Source organism: Leptonychotes weddellii, chromosome 6 (genome assembly GCF_054177405.1).
Source record: "Leptonychotes weddellii isolate Sample4059 chromosome 6, ASM5417740v2, whole genome shotgun sequence".
NCBI lineage: Eukaryota > Metazoa > Chordata > Mammalia > Carnivora > Phocidae > Leptonychotes > Leptonychotes weddellii.
Genome location: NC_138374.1, coordinates 57,425,046 through 57,449,265, shown reverse-complemented (window position 1 = coordinate 57,449,265; position 24,220 = coordinate 57,425,046). Strand labels below are relative to the sequence as shown.

Below are 24,220 nucleotides of genomic sequence, written 5' to 3'. Positions count from 1 at the left end.
GCTAGGATGGAGATTTCAGAGCCATGTTATATGTGGGATAGCTAAAGAAGTTTCATATATTTAAAAGGCTATCATGTGGAAAAGGAATTAAACTTATTTCTTGTGACTTCAGAAGTCCAATTCAGATTCAAAGAATTTTAGTGGTGCCTATAAGAATGCAAATTTTATCACAATAGAGAAAAGTACTCTCTAATAATATCAACTCAAAATGGAATGAGTTGCCCTGGGGTTAGTATAGTCTCTATTAGTGAAATTTTCAAAGAAAGTCTGGACAAAAACTTGTTGAGAAAATTCTGGAGAGGATTTTGCAACAGATGTAAAATAGATTGTTCAATAGATGGCTAATTTGAAGTTTCTTCTAATCCCAAACCTCAATAATTCTACCAAAAACTCATGTGCAATTTGTCTGCAGGGCAGCAGAAATCAGTGGTAAAGCATAAGGTCTGGTGGTAGGTTGCTGGAGTTCAAATACTAGCTCCAACCTTCACCAGAGAGATAGGATGTGGGCTTCCAATCCCAGATTGATATTTACTGACTACATGAACGTGAACAAATAGTTTCACATCTATATGCTTTAGTTTACCCCTATTCAATATGAGGATAACAATAATAACTTAATAGCTCCTAGATTTTATATGATAATTATATTAAGTACATTATGAAAATATATTAAGCATATAAAGGTCTTAGAACAGCACTCAAAACAGACTAATTATGCAAGTTAGGTGTTGTTTTTTATTACCATGTAACCTTGAGATTTTCTCATCTTCTCTTGCCTGCCACAGTTCAGCTTATAAAGTGGTGATAATGATAGTATCTACCTCATAGTGTATTGTAAAGTCTAAGTAACTTAGCACAACTAAAACCCTTATAACAGTACTTGGAGCACAGAAACAAATGAATGACCATTATCTAGTAGTATAGTGGCAGCAGCAGCAACAGTAATGGTAGCAGTGGTATTTTTACTATGTGAACATATTTCTTAAATGCTTTGTGTTTTAATTCTATCATTATACAAAATAAGAATAAATAATAAAAAATCCCTAGCCTTAAGTAAGCCAGATTCTAACACTACAATAATGAACATATATCTTTTGCACATGCAAATATCTGAGCATGCACAAAACATAGGAAAATGTGAGTGCTGAGAAACATATTAGTAAATTTATCAAAAATAACTTTGGAAAAAAATGGCCAGAAAATTTCTGAAGCAGACAAATTTGTACTAAGTCAGATAGTAAAAGTTACTCAGGAAGGTTAAAAGGAAAGTAAATGAATCACCGAGCTTAAACGGCAATCACTCAAAATGTGAAGGAATTTTGGAGTGAATTTATCCAACATTATCTCCATTGTGTAACTGTCTCCCCTAATTGTCTCACCCCATTTTCTCATGTGTAATGTCTTCATAAATGTCAACTGAGAAGCATGTAAGCAGACAATGGACTCTATTCATAAAGAGCAAAAGATCTTGACAAATAAATTATATATGTGAGTATCATTTCTCTGCTTGGAAAATTAGGAGGATAAAAGATTGAATTTGGTAGATCAGTGCACCAAATTTATTGGGTGTAAAGTAAAAATAAAGTCATACATTGCTAATTTGTTTAACTATTTCTTTTTGGACATGTAAATGTTCCTGTAGATAGGAGATAATCAGTGGATAGAATTCACCTCATCTTTATTTTTATTTTTTTAAAGATTTATTTATTTATTTTAGAGAGAGAGTGTGTGTGAGTACAGGGAGAGGGGCAGAGAGAGAGGGAGAGAGAAACTCAAGCAGACTCCACACTGAGTGCAGAGCCCTGGCATAGGACTCAATCTCACAACCCTGAAATCATGACCTAAGCTGAAACCAAGAGTTGGAAGTTTAACTGATTGTACCACTCAGACTCCCCTAATTCACCTAGTTTTTAGAAAATCATCCAACAAACCTCTTCAGAGAAGGAAAAAAGATAGAGGAGAGAGAGAGAAAGAAAATGAAAAATGAAGTATTAACCTACCCTAGAAGAAAAGCAAAAAGAGTTAAATGAAAAACAAACACAGTGTAAACATAGGAAAATTCTCCTTTGTGTGGTCAAATACAGTGAGATAACAGTAATGTTATAAGAACAGATTTTTTTTTCTCCTTAATAAATGATCTGTGTTCAAAAAAAGACTGCACATTAAAGATTATCTCTAAATGTGTGAATAACCAGTTGGCTCTTCCTGGCAGTAACCAACATAAGTTAGGCTTCTAACATCACAAAGAGACCAAGAGATAGGGGTGTTATCTTTCTTGATGATCATATTTCAAAGGGATGACTCTTACATCCATTAGAAAGATTTCTGGGTAGTAAAACAAGAAAGAGCCTGGGAGAAGACTTAATCTCAAAGGGGCAGAGAAAGAACTTATAACTGCAAGTTTTCTAAAGTAAATTTTGTAAGGAAAGGGAATTCAAAGGTCTATACTCAGCAACAGACCTTTTTAAATTTTTTTTTTATTTAATACCATTACCCTCATTTTACTTAGTTTTTTAAAAGATTTTATTTTTAATTTTTTTCATGTAACTATTCTTTATTATTATTATTATTATGTTCAGTTAGCCAACATATAGTACATCATTAGTTTTTGATGTAGTGTTCAACAATTCATTAGTTGCAACAGACCTTTTGAAAGTTTAGTCAAACTGAGAGGAATGTTAAGGCTGTCTTGGTCAGTCAGAGTAGTAGTTTTATTGGGGAGGGTTTGACAATGAAAACCAGAGGCCCCTCATGGCCACAGTGTGCTGACTTGGCTTGGAGTAGATTGTGAAATCTTATGCTTAGAGGTGTGGTCAGTAAAAGTAATCAACTTGGTTGGAAATGAATGGGAGAGCCCACAGCCTTGCTACTTTATGGTTGCAATCCCAGTTGGGGTGAATGGTAGACTAACGTGAATTTTAATGGAGACTTTTTGAAAATAAGAGAGCCTTAGATGGGCTAGATAAGCGCTTCATGTACACCAGACATGTGCCAGGAAGATCCAAGAAAACCCAGTGGAAATTGAAAACTGAGTATATATGAAAACTTTCTGAATTTAAATGTGCTATCCAACCCATACACAGATCCATTGGCAGAGGGTGTAGGTCATAAGGGCTTGAAGTGTTTGATTACAAATCCTGTCCAAATCATTGGCTAATCACAAGCTGTGTAGTTATAGGTATAACCCTAATAAGCCATGCTAAAAACAAACAAGCAAAAGAAGGAATAAAAAAAAAAAAAGCAGAGCCATCAGTGGCTACAATCTAAGGGAAGAGATTCCTTAGATTAAGTTCAGGCAATTTATTGAGACAACAAAAACAACATCAAGAAGCCTAAAGTACAGGGGAAGCTTGAGGATAATATATTGCTACAAAATATAATCTAAAATGTTCTGTTTCCACCAAAAATATATAACATGCAAAAAACCAGTAATGACTGACCTATACTCAGGAAAAAAAAAAGTCAATAGAAACTGACTCTAATGGGGTCCAGGTGTTAGGCTTAACAGACAAAGGCATCAAAGCAACTATTACAAATATGATCAAAAAATAAAATAAAACTATGTTCCACAAATTAAAGAAAAATATGATGACAATGACCCAACAAATAGATAATCTAAATAAAGAAATATAAGTTCTAAAAATAATTAAATAGAAATTCTATAGTTGAAAATAGGGGACCCAAAATGAAAAATTCAGTAGGTGTACTCTATGATTTGAGTCTACATATACATTTGAGATGGTAGAAGAAAGAATCAGTGATGTGGAAGATAAATCAAGAAAATTACCCAATTTGATGAAAAGAGAGTAAAACAGATGGGAGAAAAAACAGAGTCTCAGAAACCTATGGAACACACTTAAGCATACTTATTTGTAATATGAGTCTCAGAAGAAGGAAGAGAGAATGGACCAGAAAATATGTTTGAATAGATGATGGCTGAAAATTCCTAAATTTGAGGAAAAACATAATTTACAGATCCAAGATCAATAATCAACAAAGTTGTAGTAAGGTTAAAGGCAAGGAGAACTACACCTACATACATCACAGTCAAATGACTGAAAGTCAAAAAGAAAGAGAAAATCTTGAAAACAGCAAAAGAAAAATGGCTCAGCTTGTACTGGGTAACAACAACAACAACAACAATGGTTAACATCTCATCAGAAACAATGAAGGCCAGAATACAGTGGAATTATATATGTAAAATGCTGAAGTAAAAATTAACAACCATGAATTCTCTATCCAACAAAACTATTTTTGAAACATGAAGGCAAAATAAACACATTTCTGGACAAAGACTGGGAGAATTAGTTGGTAGCAGATTTGCCTTAGAAGAAACAATAAAGGAAGTCTTTGTTCCTTTGTAAAAGAAGGCTGAAAGGAAATGATACCAGACAGTAACTCAAATTCACAAGAAGGAATAGAGAATCTTCAACTTGTGGGGAAATATAAGAGAACACATAAATATACAGTCATATGTTTTCTTTTCTTAATTTCTTAAAAATATTAAAGTCTATAAAAATAATTATAAAACTATTGTTTGGTTTATAACATATAAAGATGTAATGTAATGACAATAGCAAAAAAGAGGGAGAAGAAATGAACCTATTAACTTATAGTAGCATATGAAGACTTAAAATACATATTGTAATCCCTATAGTAACTACCAATAAAATAATACAAAAAATCAATTAAAATTGTTTGTTAAAAATATTTTTAAAGTAGTAAATGAGTAACACAGGAATGAAAAAGACTTAAGACTTAGAAAAAAACAAATAACAAAATGGCAGATAGAAATCCAACCAAATCAATAGTTACATTGCATATGAATGGAATAAATACACTGTAATATGTTGAATGATGTCTTCCCAAAATTCATGTCTACTTAGACTTCAGAATGTAATCTTATTTGGAAATAGTCTTTGCAGATGTAAACAAGTTAAGATGAAGTCATATTAGATTAATTTGAGTCCTAATCCAAAGACTGGTGTCCCTCTAAGAAGGGAAAAATGTGCAAACACTGACAGAAACACTGAGGAGAATTCCATGTGAAGACAAAGGCAGAGATTGGAGTGATGTGTCTACAAGCCAAGAGACACTAAGAATTGCCAGCAACCACCAGAATCCAGGAAAGAGGCACCAAACAGATTCTCCCTCACAGCCTCCAGTAGAAACCAACCCTGCTGACACCGATTTGGACTTTCAGCCTTGAGGACTGTGAGAAAATAAATTTCTGTTGTTTTAAGACTTTCAGTTTGTGGTATTTCATTATGGCAGCCCTGGGAAACTAATATACACTCCAATTAAAAGACAAGGTTTGACTGGGGAAAAAGATGAAAATCCAACTATATGTAGTCTATAAGGGACACAGTTTAGATGCAAAGATACAAAGAGTTTGAAAGTACAAGGATGGAAAAAGAAATATCCCATGGCAACAGTATCATAAGAGAATAGAGTACCTAAGCTCATTATGACACAAAATAGACTTTGAGACAAGACATATTACTGAAGAGAAAAAGAGTGACATTTCATGATGAAAAATAGTTACTACCTCAGGAAGATGTTTTAAAAAAATTAAAGTATACACACCTAAAAACAGAGCCTCAAAATACTTGAAGCAAAAACTGACAGTATTGGAAAAGGAAATAGATAATTCAACAATTAGAGTTGAAGATTTCAATGCCCCACTCTCAATAACTGATAGAACAACTAGACAAAAAGTAAGGATACAGAAGAGTAAAATAACCTAATAACCAATGTGACACAGCTGACATTTACAGAACACTCAACCAAACAACAGATAAATACACATTATTTTCAAGCATATGTAGAACATTCTCCAGGATAGGCCACATGCTATGCCATAAGATAAGTCCCAATAAATTGAAAAGGATTAAAATAATTTAAAGACTGCAACAGAATTAAAATAGAAAACAACAGAAAGAAATTTGGGCAATCTCCATATGGAAATTAAATTGCTTACTTCTAAATAATCCATAGGCCAAAGGATAAATTACAGGAGATACTGGAAAATATTTTGAACTGTATTAAACAAAAAGATAACATATCAAAGCTTATGGGACACAGATAAAGCAATAGTTAGAGGGAAATCTGTAGCTTTGAACACCATGTTAGAAAAGCAGAAAGATCTCAAATCAATAATCTAAGATTCCATCTTAAGACACTAAGGGAAAAAAGAGAAAATTAGATCCAAAGCAAGTAGAAGGAAGGAAAAATTAAACATCAGAGCACAAATCAATGAAATGGAGAACAGAATAACAATAGAGAAAAATCAATGAAGTCAAAAGTTGGTTATTTTAGAAGATCAACAAAATTGATAATTCTAAAGGAAAAAAAAAGAGAGAAGACACAAATGACCAACTCAGAATATAAAAGGGGGCATAATAAGTGACCCTATAGAAACCGACACAAGTTTAAAGGAATAATATAAAAAATTAGTATTAAAAACTTTATATAAAAAACTAGATAATTTCTTTGAAGTGGAAAAATTCCTAGGAATAAAAAAAGAAAAATGTAATCAGAGTTAACTCAGGAAGAAATAGAATAACTGAATAGGCTTATAATGAAATAAATATGTTGAATTGGTAGTAAAATATCTTCCCCAAAGAAAAACCTGGGCCCAGATAGCTTCATAGGTAAATACCAATCCTTTGCAAAGTCTTTTGGAAAATAAAGAAAGAAGGGATGCTTCCTGAGGTATTCACTGAGTCCAGTATTATCCTAATACTAAAGCCAGAAAAAGATATCATTAGAAAATATCACTATAGATCAATATGCTCATGAGCATAGATATAAAAATTAACAAAATGTTAGCAAACCCACATCAGCAATACATTGAAACCATTATACACCATAATCAAGTGAGATTTATACTAAGAAGTCAAGGTTGGTTTAGCATCTGAAAGTTAGTTAATATAATATACCATATTTATAGAATGAAAGACAGCCATGACATAATAATCTTGATAAAAATAGAAAATGAATTTAACAAAATCCAATGTCCAAAAAAGAGAAGAAAGAAAGAAAAAGAAAGAAAGAAAGAAAGAAAAGAGAGAGAGAGAGAGAGAAAGAAAGAGACCCTCGATAACCTAGAAATAAATAGGAATTTCCTCCAACTGATCTGTGTATCTGTGCAAAGTGTATCTGTGCAAACCTGTACCTAACATCATCCTTAATAGTGAAAGACAGAATGCGTACCCTTTGAGATTGAAATGCCCACTCATATTTCTATTTAATATTGTACTAGAAATTCTAGCCAATGTAATAAGGTAAGAAAAAGAAATTAAAGTCATACACATTAGAAAGACTGAAAGCTACCTTTACTTACAAATGGCATTATCCTATAAGTAGAAAATCCTAAGGAATCTACAAAACTAATAAAGAAGTTTAGCATTATTGCTGGGTACAAGATCATCATACAAAAATCAATTGCATTTCTGTGTAGTAGCAATAAAAAACATGAAAATGATATTAAGAAATTAAGAAAATAATTATATCAAAAAGAAAAAAATACTTAAGAATAAGTTTAAGAAAATCAGCACAAGACCCACATATTGAAAATTACAAAACATTGCTGAGAGAAATTAAGGAACATCTGAATAAATGGTGAGATAATTCATGTTCACACATTAAAAGACTTAATATTAAGATGTCATTTCTTCACAAATTGCTGCTTAAATTTAATACAATTCTTATCAAGACTCCAGCAGGATTATTTTGTAGAATTTGGCAAGCTGATCATAAAACTTAAATGGAAATACAGAGGACCTAGAATAGCCCCCCTGCCCCAAAATTAAAAGAACAATGTTAGAAGACTTACAACATCTAATTTCAAACTTACCATAAAATTTCAGTTATCACAATAGTGTGGTACTGGCATAAGGATAAATGTATAGAGCAATGGAATACAATAGAAAGTTTAGAAAAACCCTTACATATGTGGCCAACTGATTTTTGACAAAGATATCAAGGCAATTTAATAGGGAAAGGATAGTCTTTTCAACAAATATTGCAGAGACAATTGGTCTCAGCTAGGACAAAAAATGTTCTGGGATAATGCCACAAACAAAACAAAATAAGATAAAACACAAATTTAGATCTTACAACATGCTACACAAAAGTCAAGTCAGAATATTATAGAGGGAAATATTTCCAATTTGGGGTGAGGAAAATATTTCTTAGATATGACTCCTAAAGCACTAGTTAAAATTTTAAAAAGTGATACATGGGACTTTATAAAAAATTTTTAAAAATATTCTCTTTTAAAACAGAGAGATGTAAACCATACTAGACTCTTAACTATAGGAAACAAACTGAGGGTTGCTGGAGAGGAGGTGGGTTGAGGGTATGGGGTAATTGGGTGATGGGCATTAAGGAGGGCACTTGATCTAGTGCACCCTGGGTGTTGTATGCAACTGATGAATCACTAAATTCTACCTCTGAAACTAATAATATAGTATATGTTAATTAAATTGAATTTAAATTAAAAATTTTTTGAAAGGACTTTTTAAATGACAAAAATGAAAAGCAAGCTGTATACTGGGAAAAAAAAACCACACACACACATTCACATTTATGTATCTAATGAAGGACTTGTGTCCAGGGTATAAAGAACTCTTACAATCTCTTATAATTCAACAACAAGAAAATCAATCCAACCAAAAAAATGGGCAAAAATTTTAACAGACACTTCACTGAAGGAAGATATAGGATTAGCTAATTAGCACATGGAAAGATGCTCATTTAGTCATTAGGAAAACAGAAATTAAAACTACAATATGATACCACAAGAACCCAATAGAATGGTCATAGTCAAAATATTGAAAAAAATGGTGAGGATGTGAAGGAATGGAATATAAAAAGGTACAGCCACTTTGGCAAAAAGTTTGGGAGTTTCTTAAAAAGCTAAACATGTACTAACATAAACCCAGTCATTCTAATCCTAGCTATAGATCCAAGAAAAATGAAAACCAATCTTTCCAAAGGATTTTAGTGTATGTTCATAAGCAACATCATTCTTTAATAGCAAGAAGATAGCAATACACATGTATATCGACTATTGAATGAATAAATAAAATGTGGTATATGCATGGAATGTTATTCAGCAATTAAAAAGGAGCTAACTACCAATACATACAACAGTGTGACTGAATCCTAAAACATGCTAAGTGAAAAAGCCGCACACAAAATGCTATATATTTTATGATCCCACTTACATGAAATTTCTGGAAAAGGAGACTGTACAGAAAGAAAGCATATCAGGGGTTGCTTAGGGTTGGTCGTGGGAGGAGTGAGAATTGACTCCCAACAGCCACAAGGAATCTAGATTCTCATGATGGTTGCACACCAATAAATTTAATAAATATCCTTGAACCATAGAATTAGAATAGTTGAATTTTATGGTGTGTAAAGTCAAGCTCTTAAGAAAAATTTGCAGCATCTCACAAGTCCATGTAAATTCATAAGAATTAGTCAAATGAACTTAAAGTTGACATACGGAAAGAAATTGACTTAAGTTTAAAAAAATTGGATTTAAGGTATTTAGCAAGGATGCAGGAAAGAGAGGTAGACATTGTTGCAGTGTATGCATTATAGAAGGTTTTCTCCTAAATCTGTCAGCCTAAATTATGGAATAAAATAAAATAGAAAATAAAATGTAAAAATAGGTAATGCTAAGTGGGTTCTAATGAAGTAACCTCCTTTGCTATTACAAGTGAACATCTTTTATGAGTACATTAAATTTATTTTTCATGATTGTCTTTTTTGAGTCCAAAGGGGAAAGCTTTGCCGCAGTGTGAGAGTTTGTCTCTCCTTTGAAGAGACCGACATTTGCAGTATCAATTCTTGCAGTATAGATGAAACCAGTGACAAAATTACAAGTCAGGAGGTGGGTTTTAAGAGGGAGAAAAAATTCTAGGTTCTTTATGGGTTTTGACTTTGGAGTCTGAGTAGTGATGGAGACATGAGGGAGTAGAGACTACACACTGACACAATGCAGTTATATTAAAAATAAAATGACTTCAGTCTGAGACCATGAAGCCTGAAAATAAATTTTAAAACAATAACCATGGCATTCTTTATTTGACCACTTCTGAGGATATAATGCAAGTTTAAAATGAGAAAAAAAAAGATTTTAGAAACATTTGATTAATTTGTAGGTGGCAGAAGAAATTGCTGAATTGAAATCACCTGGGTTGGGAGAGGACGGTGTGTCCAGAATTTCTCTCACCACTTACCATTTGCTCCCCAATCTCCACCCAGCACATTGCCTGGTACATATCAGATAATCAATCTACAGTTGATGAATGAATAAATACCTCATGATTTTCAAAGATTTTTTTTCTGGGAAATTAAGATTTTAATGATTAACATTGAATATTTAACATCTATTGGCAAATACTGATCTATAAAATGCACCTTGGTGTCATTTGTGGATGGACCTAATAAACAGACCATTTAAGTAGCCGGATTTGGCATTTCTCACATTTTAATTACCGGCCCCACGAAACATATCCTTCCAGAATATTCCATTTCCTACCCCATATCTCTCCCATCTCACTAGATATTTAGCATGTATGTGTTTATTTCTATATAGGTATAGCTAGTCATAGTTATATTTTTATGTCCCTGTCACTGTGCCTGTAGTTATTTACTGTTTTTATGTGCTTGGTTATGATTTCTTCATGTTTTTCTTGTAATCCCATTATATTACAAGTGTTTTAAAGTATCTGAGAATTTGTTTACAATGCACAGCACTGACCAAATATTAGGTATTAAAGTTACAAAATTAACATCAATGTTTTGAGGACAATGGATCAACTTAAATTAGATTCTTTTTAAAATTCTATGTCTACTTAATAAAGTATAAGAAAAATTAGTATAAATGAAATGGGAAATGATCATGTAAAGGTAACCTCTGGTTACAGATATACTTTGTGCTATAATTGGGATACTAAGTTTACTCAGTAAGTTAGTGTATTTTGCTTGGCTTTATGTTTCGTTATTTGAGAAACACAGCATAAAGTAAACTGTAGCATTAAGAGCCAGCTTCATTGCAATTTATTTTTATAGCATATCACAAAACAACCCAAGCTGAAAGTACATTCAGGCACTGAGACTTAAATCCCTAAAGGTAAGAAAGTGGTTCCATAAACAGATGTGATCATGGATTCTGAGTTTATTTGCTTGTGGCAAAAATAAAAGTACCAACTCAATAAGTTTTAATTTATAGGCATCTATACCAGAAGGCCTTTAGGCACTTTGAACAAAACTGACTAAAAATAAAATTTAGTAAAATAAACTTAATCTGCCCCAATCTCCATTCACACCAGGAAATATAAATTCTCAACTAGGTAGAGGAGAGATTTCTCTATGTCTTTTCTAGGTGCTTTCCTGGACTTATAGCTATGCTGTGCTCTAGAAGAGAATTTTATGATTGGCTACATTCCAGGACACTTGAGAACATGAGAGAGGAGCAATGGATGATCATTCCACCTCCTGAGGTTTTCTAACAACCATGGCCCCACCTAACCCATGGTCATGCAGAAGTGTAGAGCTTTTCTGTTCTCACCCAAAGGAAATATTATTTGCCCTTTTTCTTTAGCAGGAAGTTCAGATATATATACATATAAACTGGGCTGGTACCTAATATGCATCTGAACATTAGGAAATTCTATGATTCTATCATTGGACATATAATAGACTGAAAATCCTTATTTGTGCAGAATATAAATAATAGAACAAATAGACAAATGTGGGAGGCCTGACCTTGTAGGCCTGCTTACCTCACATTTTGTTCTTCCAGGGTCTCACTTGTGAATTCCAGTAGGTCAGCAGCTGTCCCCACAAACATAAGGAGAAGTTGAGAGAGTTGGTCCCGAGTGATCCCTCCTCCAATGGGTAGAAGCCATCTTCCAATTATGAGCATCAACAGGAATGTCTGATGGAGTCCCAAAGTCCAAACTTTCTCACATACTGTAGTTAAGTTACTTACAAAACCCTTGGCCTATGTAACAAAAATGTGATACAGAGAGAAGATTGTGAGCTACCACCTTGGAGAGATATGCCTCCTTCACCAAGGTTTTCAATCAAGAATTAACTTTTATGGAAGGTCATTTTCAGAAAATGATTCTTCACTTACTAAAGAAAGTAAAACTCCTTTCAGCTGGACACTCTGGGGAAAAAAAGCTAATGTGGTCCTTAAAAAGGGGCAGCCTTATAACAAGAAGTAATTTAAACCTCATACTTGCTAGTAGGATTGTAGCATTTGATATTTAAAGGGCCAATTTCATGACGTTTTAAAGATCATTTCTCATTTTACTCTTCTCTGTAACAAAGTAACAGCAAAACTTTTTAAATACCATATTAAAATCACAAAAAAATCTGTATTTTTCTTTCAGGGATTTCAAGTCTGAATTTATTAATCTGGGAATATTTTAACATAGTACAGATCTCTTGTTTTTTATTGCTTTAAAACACTACTACATCAAATGAGAAAATGTATAATCATGTTTATTCATTACCTAAATACAAAGAAAGAGAATAACTATAGTTATTATTTTTATTCTGAATATTTAACATACTATTGAAAAATCCATAAACTAGCAACCAAATTTTATTCTGCCCTTAATCTTGAACTTGGAGAAAAATTTACACCCCTTTCATGTATTCTGAATAATATCTCTTGCCCATTTAACTTCTAAGTAAGTTTTAAAATATATCATTGGCCCTTAGAGGCTATAATCTTTTAAAGACTACAGGAGTGTAGGTCTCCAGTGACTTTGATAGTTGCTTCCAACTGATTTATACAAGTAACTTAACTACATTTGTTCAAAACCTATTTACCCCTCTTGATTACTTACTGATGTCAAGTGTAGAGGTAAAGGGAGGATAAAAGACAAGGTAGGATGCTAGCCTGATTGAAGCCAAGCATGAGGATCAATGATCTTTCATTTACACAGTGTTTCATATTTTTTCTATGAGACTTCACATACATCCTACTTGATTCTTACAAGAAGCATACTAGCAGGGTGAATATTAATATTTTCAATTATCAGATGAAAAACTGAGATACAGAGTGATTAAATGACTTGTTCAAAGTGATATCAGTCAGCTGTGATTGGAGCTTGAATTAGAATCCAAGGCTAATTCAATTAAACCTCTTAGAATCAATAATCTGTCTCATTGTTGAAAATGTGGCTCATTGGTAGGGGTCTGGGCCTTGGGTCTCTCCCATATACCATTTTATAATAGGCTATGGTTAGTTTCACAAATATCAGGCAAGTGAAGAACAAAGAAGTGATTCTCTTTGGGCTGGAAAACTTCCCTATTAATATAACACCTAAAAATATATAGGCCAGATCCCAATCTTTTATCATTCTTTCACAAATAATATGTATCTCGCCTTGTGCATATATTATCTGACCTAAGTGTTAAAGGCTACTTAATGCTGCAAGTTAAATATATCTATTAATATATATGATATATATGACTATTCTGCATATTAAATGTGTTTAATTAATAAAAATACAATTATTTTGCAAATTCCTTAGCCAAACGATTAAACAACTGGCAAATTTCCTTAGGAAAGAATGAGCTGAAAGGTGTAGAGCATGTTATCCTCACCAAATGAAAAGGTGATTTGCTAGATCCTTTAAAATACAGTGAAAAAATCTCTCACCGTCTTAATGAGATCATCTGCTCCATTGGCTTGTTCACTTGATATCAAAGTTTGATTGAAGTTTTCTTTGCTGCTGGTATTTTGTGACATTCCTTCAGAATGGCTACTGCAGTACTAAGAATTTTGTAAAAAAGTAATATATTAAAAAAAACCCCACAATATGTAGAATTTAAAATGGCTTCAATTATCTAAGAGATTATGAGTAGATATGTGGATTTACACAATATGCATAAATATTTCCAAAATTCAGAGTATAGTCTTAAGATAGAAAACCACTTTTCAATTAATATGAGAAGTCAACTATACATGTTTTATTTTCCCACAAGTCTATGAGGATGTAGATGCTCCAAGTTCATTGTACAGAGCTGTAGAATTTGTTAAGTTTTTATTTTAATTTCAGTTAGTACACATACAGTATTATATTAGCTTCAGGTTTACAATATAGTGATTCAACAATTCCATACATCACCTGGTGGTCATCATAACAAGTCACTCCTTAATCCCCATCACCGTTTTCCCCCACTCCCCCATCCACCTCCACTCTGGTGACCATCAGTTTGTTCTCTATAATTTATTTCTTGGATTATCTCTTTTTTTTCCTTTGATCATTTGTTTTCTTTCTTAAATTCCATGAGTGAAATCATAAGGTATTTGTCTTTCTCTGAATGACTTATTTCACTTAGCATTGTACTCTCTAGCTCCATCCATGTCCTTGAAAATGAATAGACTTCATTCTTTTTTATGACTGATTAATATTCCAATATATACACCACATCTTCTTTATCCATTCGTCTGTCAATGGACACTTGGGCTGCTTCCATATCTTGGCTTTGTAAATAATGCTGCTATAAACATAGGAGTGTATGTATCCCTTTGAATTAGTGTTTTTTTATTCTTTGGGTAAATACCCAGTAGTACCATTGCTGGGTCATAGGGTAGTTCAATTTTTAACTTTCTGAGGAAACTCCATACTGTTTTCCAGAGTGGCTGTACCAGTCTGCATTCCCATCAACATTGCACAGGGGTTCCTTTCTCTTCACATCCTTGCCAACACCTGTTGTTTCTTGTGTTGTTGCTTTTAGCCATTCTGATAGGTGTGAGGTGATATCTCACTGTAGTTTGGATTTGTATTCCCCTGATGGTGAGTGATGATGAGCATCTTTTCATGGATCTGTTGGCTATCTGGATGTCTTCTTTGGAGAAATGTCTATTCATGTCTTCTGCCCATTTCTTCTTCCACATTGTAGTACATCATTATAATTGTTCTCTTTTACTGTTAGTTATTGTTAATCTCTTGCTGTGCTTGATTTATAAATTAAACTTTACCATAAGTATGTATGTACAGGAAAAAACAGCATATATTGACTTTGGTACTATCCACATTTTTAGGCATCCACTGGGGAATCTTAGAACTTATCCCTCATGGAAAAGAGGGGACTACTCTATTCCTTTAGCTGAGAATTAAGAAATATGGGTATGTCATTCACTTTCTTTATGCTATCCAATGCATTTTATTTATTTATTTATTTATTTATTTATTTATTTTAGATAGCACATGTGAGCGGGGTGGGGTGGGGGAGGTGCAGAGGGAGAGGGAGAGAGAGAATCCTAAGCAGACTTCAGCAGGCTCAGCATGGAGCCTGACATGGGGCTTGATCTCAAGACCCTGAGATCATGACCTGAGCCAAAATCAACCGTCGATCACTTAATCGACTGAGCTACCCAGGCACCCCTATCAAATGTATTTTAAAGCAGTTACCTAAATGTGCAGTCACTGAATTCCTCTCAACCTTCATAGTTAGCACTTAATGACTGCATCTGGACTATACCCTGAGGCTTTACCTCCAATGATTGACCACAGACTATAATGAATAAGACATTTAGGTCTGGTGATAAAATATATGCCATTTAGGATTCCTTCTTAAAATGCTAATGAAATTTTCCTTTCATTTTTCTGCCCATTTTTTAAATTGGAATATTTGTTTTTTGGGTATTGAATTTTCTAAGTTCTTTATATATTTTGGATACTAACCCTTTATCAGATATGTCATTTGCAAATATCTTCTCTTATTCCATAGATTGCCTTTTAGTTTGTTGATTGTTTCCTTCACTGTGCAGAGCTTTTTATTTTGATGTAGTCCCAAGAGTTTATTAATTTATTTATTTTTAAAAGATTTTATTTATTTATTTGACAGAGAGAGCACAAGCAGGGGGAGCAGCCAAGGGAGAGGGAGAAGCAGGACCCTGGTATCATGACCTGACTGCTTAACTGACTGAGTCACCCAGGTGCCCCTATTTTTGTTTTTGTTTCCCTTGCCTCAGGAGACATATCTAGAAAGAGTTGCTATGGCTGATGTCAAAGAATTTAGTGTCTGTGTTCTGTTGTAGGATTTAATGGTTTCAGGTCTCATATTTAGGTCTTTAATCCATTTTGAATTTGTTTTTGTGTATGATGTAAGAAAGTAGTCCAGTTTCCTTCTTCTGTAGGTTGCTGTCCAGTTTTCCCAACACCATTTATTGAAGACACTGTTTTTTCCCATTGGATATTCTTTCCTGCTTTGTTGAAGATTAACTGATGATATAATTATGGGTTTATTCCGGGGTTTTCTATTCTGTTCTATTGATCTATGTATCCCGTTTTGTTCCAGTACCATACTGCTTCTAATTACTACAGCTCTGTAATATAACATGAAATCTGGAATTGTAATGCCTCCAGCTTTGCTTTTCCTTTTCAAGGTTGCTTAGAGCTATTCAGAGTCTTTGGTTCCATGCAAATTTTAGGATTGTTTGTTCTGGTTCTGTGAAAATTGCTATTGGTATTTGAAAGCTGTACCATTCATGGAGTGATAGTTGGGGTTTCTCTCTTGAACCCTGGACCAGTTATAGAACAAATAGATAATGGCAGCATTAAAACATGTATGATCCTGGTCAAAACATCTATTCTAAGAGTTTATTTCTTGTCCAGAAGGCTCTTTATCTAAAATACCATTTGCTTAAGTAGGTAATACAATCATCTTCAATCTTGCCTGTTAAGCACTGAAACAACCAAAAAAATTAACATGTACCTCTATCAAAATACACATTTTAGTGTCAGTTTAGAGGTCCAACTTAGGTTTCTGGAAAATTTGACAAAGACCCAAACTAAATGTTTTTCCCTTTTTATTCCTTCGTTTTGCATGTAAATTTCTACAAGTGAACTGTGCATGATTTTTATCCAGATGCTGGGAATCTGAGGTAGAGAAAAAGTATGTAAAAGAGAAAAAGAGTAGCACTTGAAAATATAAGTGTAGCTAATGATTATTTCACAGGCTGTTTTAAAAAAAAAAGTTGAAGATTTTTTTAAACACCTGCAGGGCTAACATACTTTTGAAACATAGACATACATATACACACATCACTACCACCACCATCGCATATCCACGGGAACATATTTGGATTTAAAGAGAAACTAATTTTTTAAAAAATGCTAACGTTGTGAGAAGTGTATTTTTCTTAATTACTCTGGATACTGCATCGATCATTCTATAAGCTACTTGAAAATGTAAAAAGAAAGTCTGTCTAAGAAGCTATTTTTTTTCCTACTCCCCATCAAAACAACTAGTGTTATAGGTGAAATGACAAGAATACTTAGGAAAAATGGCCATGTACCATATCTCTCAGAGCAAAAATCCAGCTGTTTGCACACTTTTTTTTTCTGTACAGCTAAGAGTCCAAGAAAAGATAATGAAGATAAAAAATTAAATCTTTGAACCAAGCAACAAATCCTCTTTGCAGAGTGGCTTTTTGAGAATCAAATAGGCAAGAGGAAATAATTTTGACCACTTTATTCTGTAGGCATGAAAGAGACTATTTATTAAAAGTGGTGACCTTGATATGTTTTTTTTAAACATCCTTAACACCAAAAATCCATAGACATCTGATTATTAAAAAAAAAAAAAAAAGTCATCTGCCCTGCAGTGGCAAATAGCTTTGTAGTCCATATTATGATATTGCAACCTGAGTCCCAGTCCATTCTTGTAATTCTACTTGTTACAAATTGATGAGATTTTCCTTCAAGGGGTAGCTGCATTAGGACTCCAAAGAACAACTGGTTTGATTCCTACAACCTAACCTGACTTGTATTGTTTTTATGGTGATATTGTTTCCATTTAGCATTGTATAGGTGAGTTCATGTAGATGATCTGGGTACCAACAAGCCACTTTTTCATGGGCTGTGTCTTAAAAACTCTTATTAGCTTCAAGAATATTCCTTTGGGTCAAACCAGACCCTAATACCATCAGTACCAGAAAGTTTCCATTGCTTTAATTGTGCCACCTAAGAGTTACAGTCATAACTGTTGTCATAATCATCTTGTTTCCAGTCATGTAGACCTAGCCAGATGCAGAAATGAAGGTACAGAACTGATCACCTAGGAGGAATGTCTTTATGAGGTAGGTCAGGATGTTTTCCCAATGCCAAGACATAGGTTAGAACCTTCAGGATGTAGAATAAATTGAAAATGTTAAAGGAAATTAAATTACTCTCCTGTCATGAAAAAAAATCAGATGATTTAGATGAGAACTCCTCTAAAACACAGAACACATAACTGAGAAAGGCAGTATGGTTTAACAGAGTAGGGGTTAAGACCTAGGTGCTAAGCCCCAGAACTGTTATTGATTAGCTGTGTGGCCTTGAGAAAATTACTTAACCTTTCTGAGTCTCGGGTCCTCTTCTATAAAACAAAAATATATATACCATGCCTAACTTATATGCTGAGTTCATAAAGGAGAAAATGTATTTGGAAATACTTCGAAAGGAAAAGTGGCTATTATCACAACCAATTTTTTTTTAAATGAATGGACTAAGAGAATTGCTGTACCTCCCTTTATTCTGCCATTTCTCATTTCTTTAAATGCAATTCCAGTACTGTTCTGTCTCCCTTTCTCTTACTTTTTTCTACTTCCATCCTCTGCCCACCCTGCCCAATTCAATCTTTGGGCATTCATTTTAATTCTTAGTGTCAAAATGAGTCAAATCCTTTACTACAAAGGTCCAATTTCTTTTGTAGTATGAAAATTAGAGAGGTACTGCCTGGGGCTCAAAAATCTTTTTTTATTAAAAAGAGAGCTTTGGTTGCATGCTATTTGTTGTAATGGAATTTGACCTGTATATCAATTAATTGTGCAACGCATTTATATTATAAAAGCATTTGGGGAAATGAATTGTTATTGTGGATGATAGTCATGTTATAGCATTGGATGTGAAGGAAAGAAATGATTCAAATCACCAGAGCTTATTTCCATACCCCTGAAAGTAGTAAGTAGTAAGGAAATTGAAACAGTCTCCTAACTCCTTATGGTACAGTTTTATGGTACATGGTTTTAAAAACCATGATAACTTGAACCAGCCAATCTAGTGTTACAAAAATATTTTGCTACAGTCATAGAGATAGCCTATGACTTTAATATTTTTTAAATAGGGGACTTAAAGCAGATAAATGTTTTCTTCATGCCTATTTTACTGGTATGTGCTTGTGGAATTCTTCAAAAATAGTCCACACACCTAAATTCCCCAGTGTGTGCCTAAAATTTGGAGCAAGCATTTTCCAGATAAGGTTTGAGTATCTGAAACATACATCAGAGGCTTAACTTTACTATAAAATGACCAACAGCAGCAAAGAAATCTGCATAGGGGCAAATTCTTATCTTGAGTAATGCATCGTATCAGTGAAAGTACTAGAATAATATTATAACTATCGCTTATCTGTGACATAGTCCCATAACCTGACCCCAGAAGATGTGAAGTTCAGGCTGGAATCTGCTGGAGTCTGCCCTCTCCAGGGTTGTACAGGAACAGTAATAGCAATAGAATGTGAATCTAGTCCAGATCCTGATACCTAAAGTTGCCCACGTAAGAAGCAACTCACTTAAAATTTAGTAGCTCTTTCTCTGTATATAGGTGAGGGACTCTCATTGGAAACCATTGTTTATTTTTTAAGTCAGTGTGATCCTAATACATATAGCCCACCTTTCCCAATGGTGGGTCTCATACTCCTCTCCTTTACCCTTCATGTCTGGCTCCAGAGTAGAATTCCTATTTCACTAAAACAGCTCATGGGGGTCTCAAAAAGGAATCTTTTGTAATCTGTAAGGCCTGTATTTTAAGACAGACTGTTTCAAATATCCGCTCCAAGTTTGATTGCATTTTACATAGCAGAGTCTAGACAATGGGGTTTCTTTTTAGTTTTTGCCACTTTTAAAAATGTCATTTTATAGGATGCTAGATTATTGAGCCCTGCCCATTCTTAGGACAATATAGAAACTCATTGAATTTGCAAAGTTAACCAAATTTTTACACACAGCCATCCCCTACCCCATGTAAATGCTAACACATTGGGGGCCAGGGGGGCTTAGGAACATCTTTAACGTAAGTTGTTAATTATGTAATCTTAAATCTTAAACAAATGTAACATCTTTATTGGTTTTGGTAGATGATGAATTCACTTTCTTTTGCTAATGGCCTCTTACTTATTCAGTTCTTGATAACTGCAATTCCTTTGAGAAGTGCATTTCTGAAATAAATTGGATTATGGTATGAAAGTAGTTTACTGATGAATATTCCACTTTCCTACTTTCCAAAGGGACATACCTGGGTCTCATTGTGCATTTCAAGAAGCCATAATGATGGAACAATGCTAATCAGATATAAAAATATGGCTGGTGAAAACCTGTAAAAGAGAGGAAAAAAGATAGTTCAGTTTTTACAAAAAGATTTTTTTTTAAAGAAAGAAAAACAAATACACATACCCTGAGCACATCAAGTCAAACCTTTTTATCTCAAATGTTTATTTCAATGGGGAAAAAAGCATTATGTGATTTCTGCCATATGGATTATAGAGAAATGATGTAACTGCAAAAGGCACTAGCAGCTGTCATTCTCACTGAATTTCTAATCCAATTAATAGAAGTTAATTTTAATATGGTTTAATGGGACACTGCCAACTAGTTTCAGGCACAAAACTGGATATTTTGTATTTAATATGTTTTACAACAAGCAAATACAGCAATAGTAAATCTTCTTGGATTTTTCAACATTGCAATTTCAGGAAGATTGGCTACACTTTTTAATATTAGGATTCTGAAAGCTCAAATAGTAACATCCTGCTAGAACACAAAAATCAGATGATGATGAATGGGAATGAGCAAAAGCAACTGACTTTGCGTATATCTGCTAAACCTAGTAAAAATAAAAATGCAAACAAACAACAACAGATGAAGTGCTTGGTATTGTTTGAAAAAGCTATCTATATTCATTATTTTCTGGCTCAAAATTCAGAGGGCAGTCCAAAGAGTGGGCTTGTATAGTCAAACATATTCAGGTTCAAATACCAGTTTTGCCAGTGACTCCGTCTGCTTCCCAGTCCACAAAATGGAGGCAGTCACTGTATTAGTCAGCTTGGACTGCTGTACCAACGTACCAGAGACTGGGTAGCTTAAACAACAGAAATTTATTTTCTCACAGCTCTGGAGGTGGGAAGTTTGGTGAGGTCTCCCCTCCTGGCTTACAGACAGCCACCTTCTTGCTGTGTCCTCACATGGCCTTTCCTCGGGGCATGCACGTCACAAGCAGAGAGAGACAGAGATCTCTCTCTTCTCCTCTTAAAAGTTTACCAATCTTATTGGATTAAGATCTCACCCTTTTGACCTCATTTACTCTTAATAACTGCCTGAAAGCTCTGTCTCAAAAGATTCATACTAGGGGTTAGAGTTTCAACATAAGAATTTTTGGGAAACACAATTCCGTCCATAGTGGTCACATTTATCTCACAGAAGTCTTTACTATATTTTCTGTAAAGCAGTGCCTGGCAGAGGTGAGTATTCCATAATAGATAACTACTAACTACTATCAGTATTTTTATAGGACATTATACAATGAAAATATGCCCTTAGAAATTTGAAATAAGATAAAAATAATATACTTTCCAAATTCATTTCTTAAAATTGCACTTCATTTTAGATTGGACTATTGCTTTATAGGCCACCTCAAAGAAAAAATTGTAAGTTAATATAATTTCATTAAAATACTTTTAGTATATGCATGTGATGGTTTAAAATGACCTGAAAAATAGAAATGTTAATTGCTCAACAAATAGAATTATTTGAGATGAAATGGTATTAAAACCATATTATTATAATCCAGGAGAGAAAAGTGAGCAAACCTAAATGGAAGAGAACATCTAGAATGGACTTTTCCAAGGCTGTTAACCCTTTCACTAATATTGCCTTTCAGCTTCTGGAAAGAAGGAAGAAAGGACAAAAGAAAGTGAGGTCTTTTTAAAAAATCAATATTTAATAGAGACACTCCTCCACCTTTGATTTCCTGCAAAAAAACAATTTTGAAACAAAAGGTTATGGGTCATGATATTATTGAAATCTGAGGTGGAAGATGGCTGGGTGACAGAGAGCAACATAGCAAAAGCCCTCATGTTGAACATACTCTTAAAAAGAAAAGGGAAAATTAATTCCTTGACCTTACATATCAAGGGAAACACCAGGAGAGAGTATTTCCTTTGTGAGATTGAGAAAGGAAATGAATTCCAGTTGCAAGGACATTTGGAATATGTAAATGTTTGTTCGGCTATGTCAAATGTTGACTGGATTGCAATTTTGTTGACTCCCTTGGAATTAATTTTGGGATTGACTCCCCTAAAAATACCATTACAAGAATATCTAGAGAAACCATGGACTGAACATATAATAACTCTTGAAAGAGGTTAAACATGAAACAAACAACAACTCTTAACATCTTCTATGCATAAGACTTATTTCTACAATTGGAAAAAAAATACTACCCTATTTCAAGGTATTTCCTCTAAATAGAAATCTGGTTATGTAAAACAAAACAAAAAAAACCACTAAAAAACAAAACAACAACAAACTTCAAGATCCAAGATTTTCTACGTTACCTGCTACAGAACATCTAAATTCCATAATTTGACATTAAAGCCTCCATATTCTAGTCTTTCCACTTCCCGTTTCTCTTCCTGCACTACAACCTCAAAATAAAACAAAAGGTTTTCTACAAAGTTCCCCTCACTTCAGTCTGTCTTCATAGTCTTTTTTGACATAAATGAGAAGGGGGTAGAAAGAAGCAATCACACCGAGAGCCCAGGAATTTATCACATTCAACTCAGTCTGTAGTCTTTCTCCCCATATGTCCCACCCTCTTAACCAACCCTACACCTGAGAGGATTTGCTGGAATTTTAGGAGGCTTCCAGTAGAGTTACTGGTGACATGGATAGCACGTCAAAGTGATCAATAGCAAATCACCATCAGAAGCTTCCTCTTCTCCTTCCTCTCTCTCTAACTCCCCTGTAGCTGGCCGTGGTAGTTGTACAGCTGAAATTAAACAAAAAACCTTATGGAGAAAATAGAAATCCCTCTTATCTAGGGAAGTATTAAAATGTGTCTAAATATATTTTATTTTGGATATGAGGAATACATTTCAGCCACATACAGCATATGTTTTGTTTGACCGTGGGTCCTTCTTAAGAACAAAGTGCTCCATGCTCTGTCAGCTTGATTAATCTGAGAAGAGAGGTTCTGAAATGACTTTAGAGGAAATGTCCCTCCAAATTATGACTGCCTGCTTTGGAATGCTCTCCTCTTGCCTCTCTACCCATCAACATCTTACCTGTATTTCAGAGGCATAGCAGGAATTAATCTTAGCTTATATGTCTCTTGTGACCCAACACATTCTCCACTATTTCATGGTTATGTGTATATAAGCCTTAGCTTTCCTAATATAGGCTCCTTGAAGGCAGATTCTGTCTTATATATATTTATATCTCTTCCTTCTTTCTTCTCATTCATCTTTCCCTCTTCTCAGTGATATCAGGTGTCTTACTAAGTCTTTAATAAATGCTTATTAAGAAAATGCTTAGGGGTGCCTGGATGGCTCAGTCGTTAAGTGTCTGCCTTCGGCTCAGGTCATGAACCCAGGGTCCTGGGATTGAGCCCCACATTGGGCTCCCTGCTCAGTGGGGAGCCTGCTTCTCCCTCTCCCACTCCCCCTGCTTGTGTTCCCTCTCTCGCTGTGTCTCTGTCAAATAAATAATAAAATCTTAAAAAAAAAAAAAAAAGAAAATGCTTAAATCCTTGAGTGCCTGAATTTATGAATAAAATGGAGGAAATGGAGCGTACTGGCATCTACAAGGACCTTTTTTATTCCCATGTCAGGAGATCCCGGAGCAAGTATGCTCCTAGAGTTGTGGCCGTGAGGAATTACTACATAAACCTAGGAGACCCAGATGTGAATCATCTGTTCCAAGGTACATCCTCCGAGGTAGTGGAAATTTGCTACCTTTCCTGTGACTCAATGTCCTCATCTATAAAATGGAGATAAAATATCCAGTGCATAGGATGGTTGCAAGGATGAGAGGAGACGGTGTGTGTCATGGGCCTAATAGTGTACAGCTCAACACATGTGTGTTGCTACCTTACCTAGGCTCAGCTCTGCAAGTAAACACACAGCTACACATTCA

General features: G+C 34.2%; 1 protein-coding gene and 1 pseudogene across 2 annotated transcripts in view; both read right to left on the bottom strand.

Annotated features, from left to right (window-relative positions):
- The window catches only part of TMEM26 (transmembrane protein 26), a 45,860-nt gene that overhangs the window by 9,451 nt on the left and 12,189 nt on the right, over positions 1-24,220 (bottom strand). For both annotated transcript variants that reach the window (XM_006736254.3, XM_081824204.1), the window contains exons 2-4: positions 20,325-20,403; positions 13,697-13,810; positions 11,802-12,022 (exon numbers count right to left, since the gene is read on the bottom strand). In XM_006736254.3, coding sequence (XP_006736317.2) covers positions 11,802-12,022; positions 13,697-13,810; positions 20,325-20,403 — 414 coding nt within the window. The remainder of the gene's footprint in view (positions 1-11,801; positions 12,023-13,696; positions 13,811-20,324; positions 20,404-24,220) is intronic.
- The window catches only part of LOC102745046 (ATP synthase peripheral stalk subunit F6, mitochondrial pseudogene), a 107,071-nt pseudogene that overhangs the window by 80,119 nt on the left and 2,732 nt on the right, over positions 1-24,220 (bottom strand).